This window comes from Cariama cristata, unplaced genomic scaffold, assembly GCF_000690535.1.
Source record: "Cariama cristata isolate BGI_N322 unplaced genomic scaffold, ASM69053v1 scaffold32839, whole genome shotgun sequence".
Classification (NCBI taxonomy): domain Eukaryota; kingdom Metazoa; phylum Chordata; class Aves; order Cariamiformes; family Cariamidae; genus Cariama; species Cariama cristata.
Window position 1 is genome coordinate 372 of NW_009634609.1, and position 759 is coordinate 1,130.

Here is a 759-nt window from a genome sequence, read left to right on the forward strand (position 1 = left end):
TGGAGACGTTGAGTCAGGAGCCCGGGATAACAGGAAAGGGGACCAGGGATTACAGAGGGAGAAGGAGCCCCCAGGGTTTTGGGGATGCCCCCGGGGGCCGTGAGAACAAAGCCATGGGTGCGGAGAGCTTACCGCCCAGCACGAAAGGCTGGAAACCAAACCAGCCAGAAAGATGACACCGAAACCAGCCCCAAAGAGCTCACTCACGTCAGAATCCTCTGCCCAGCCCTGCGTCCCCGGTAAGGGACCCCGCGATGCCGCGGTCCCCGGGACCCTGCTGCACCAACGGTGCCGGTGCACGTACCCTTCAGGATGGTCTCGAATGCCTGCTCGACGTTGGTGGAGTCCAGTGCCGAGGTCTCGACAAACAGCAACCCCTTGTTGTCTGCAATGAGAGGAGCCCCCCGAGACGATGCAGACCCTGGGGGGGGGCACGGCTCCATTTTGGAGCACCCTTTAGAGATGTTTGGGTGCCCGCATCGGTGCGGGTCCCGGCTATCAGGGAGGTTCCCAAGCCCCCGGCCCCGTGGCAGGGCGCCAAGCCCGTACCCGCAAACATTTTCGCCTCCTCCATGGGCACCTCCCGAGCCTGTGCGAGGTCGGTCTTGTTCCCCACCAGCATGACGACGATGCTGGCCTCAGCGTGGTCGTACAGCTCCTTCAGCCAGCGGTCCACCACATCGTATGTCTGGTGCTTGGTGATGTCAAAGACGACCAGGGCACCCACAGCCCCCCGGTAATACCTACGGGAGAATCCCA

At 62.7% G+C, this 759-nt stretch overlaps 1 protein-coding gene across 1 annotated transcript in view; it reads right to left on the reverse strand.

The window, feature by feature from the left end:
* Positions 1 to 304: 304 nt before the first annotated feature.
* The window catches only part of RAB25 (RAB25, member RAS oncogene family), a gene marked incomplete at its 3' end in the record, with an annotated part of 941 nt that continues 486 nt past the window's right edge, over positions 305 to 759 (reverse strand). Inside the window, exons 3-4 of the mRNA XM_009707221.1 lie at positions 550 to 743; positions 305 to 385 (exon numbers count right to left, since the gene is read on the reverse strand). Coding sequence (XP_009705523.1) covers positions 305 to 385; positions 550 to 743 — 275 coding nt within the window. The remainder of the gene's footprint in view (positions 386 to 549; positions 744 to 759) is intronic.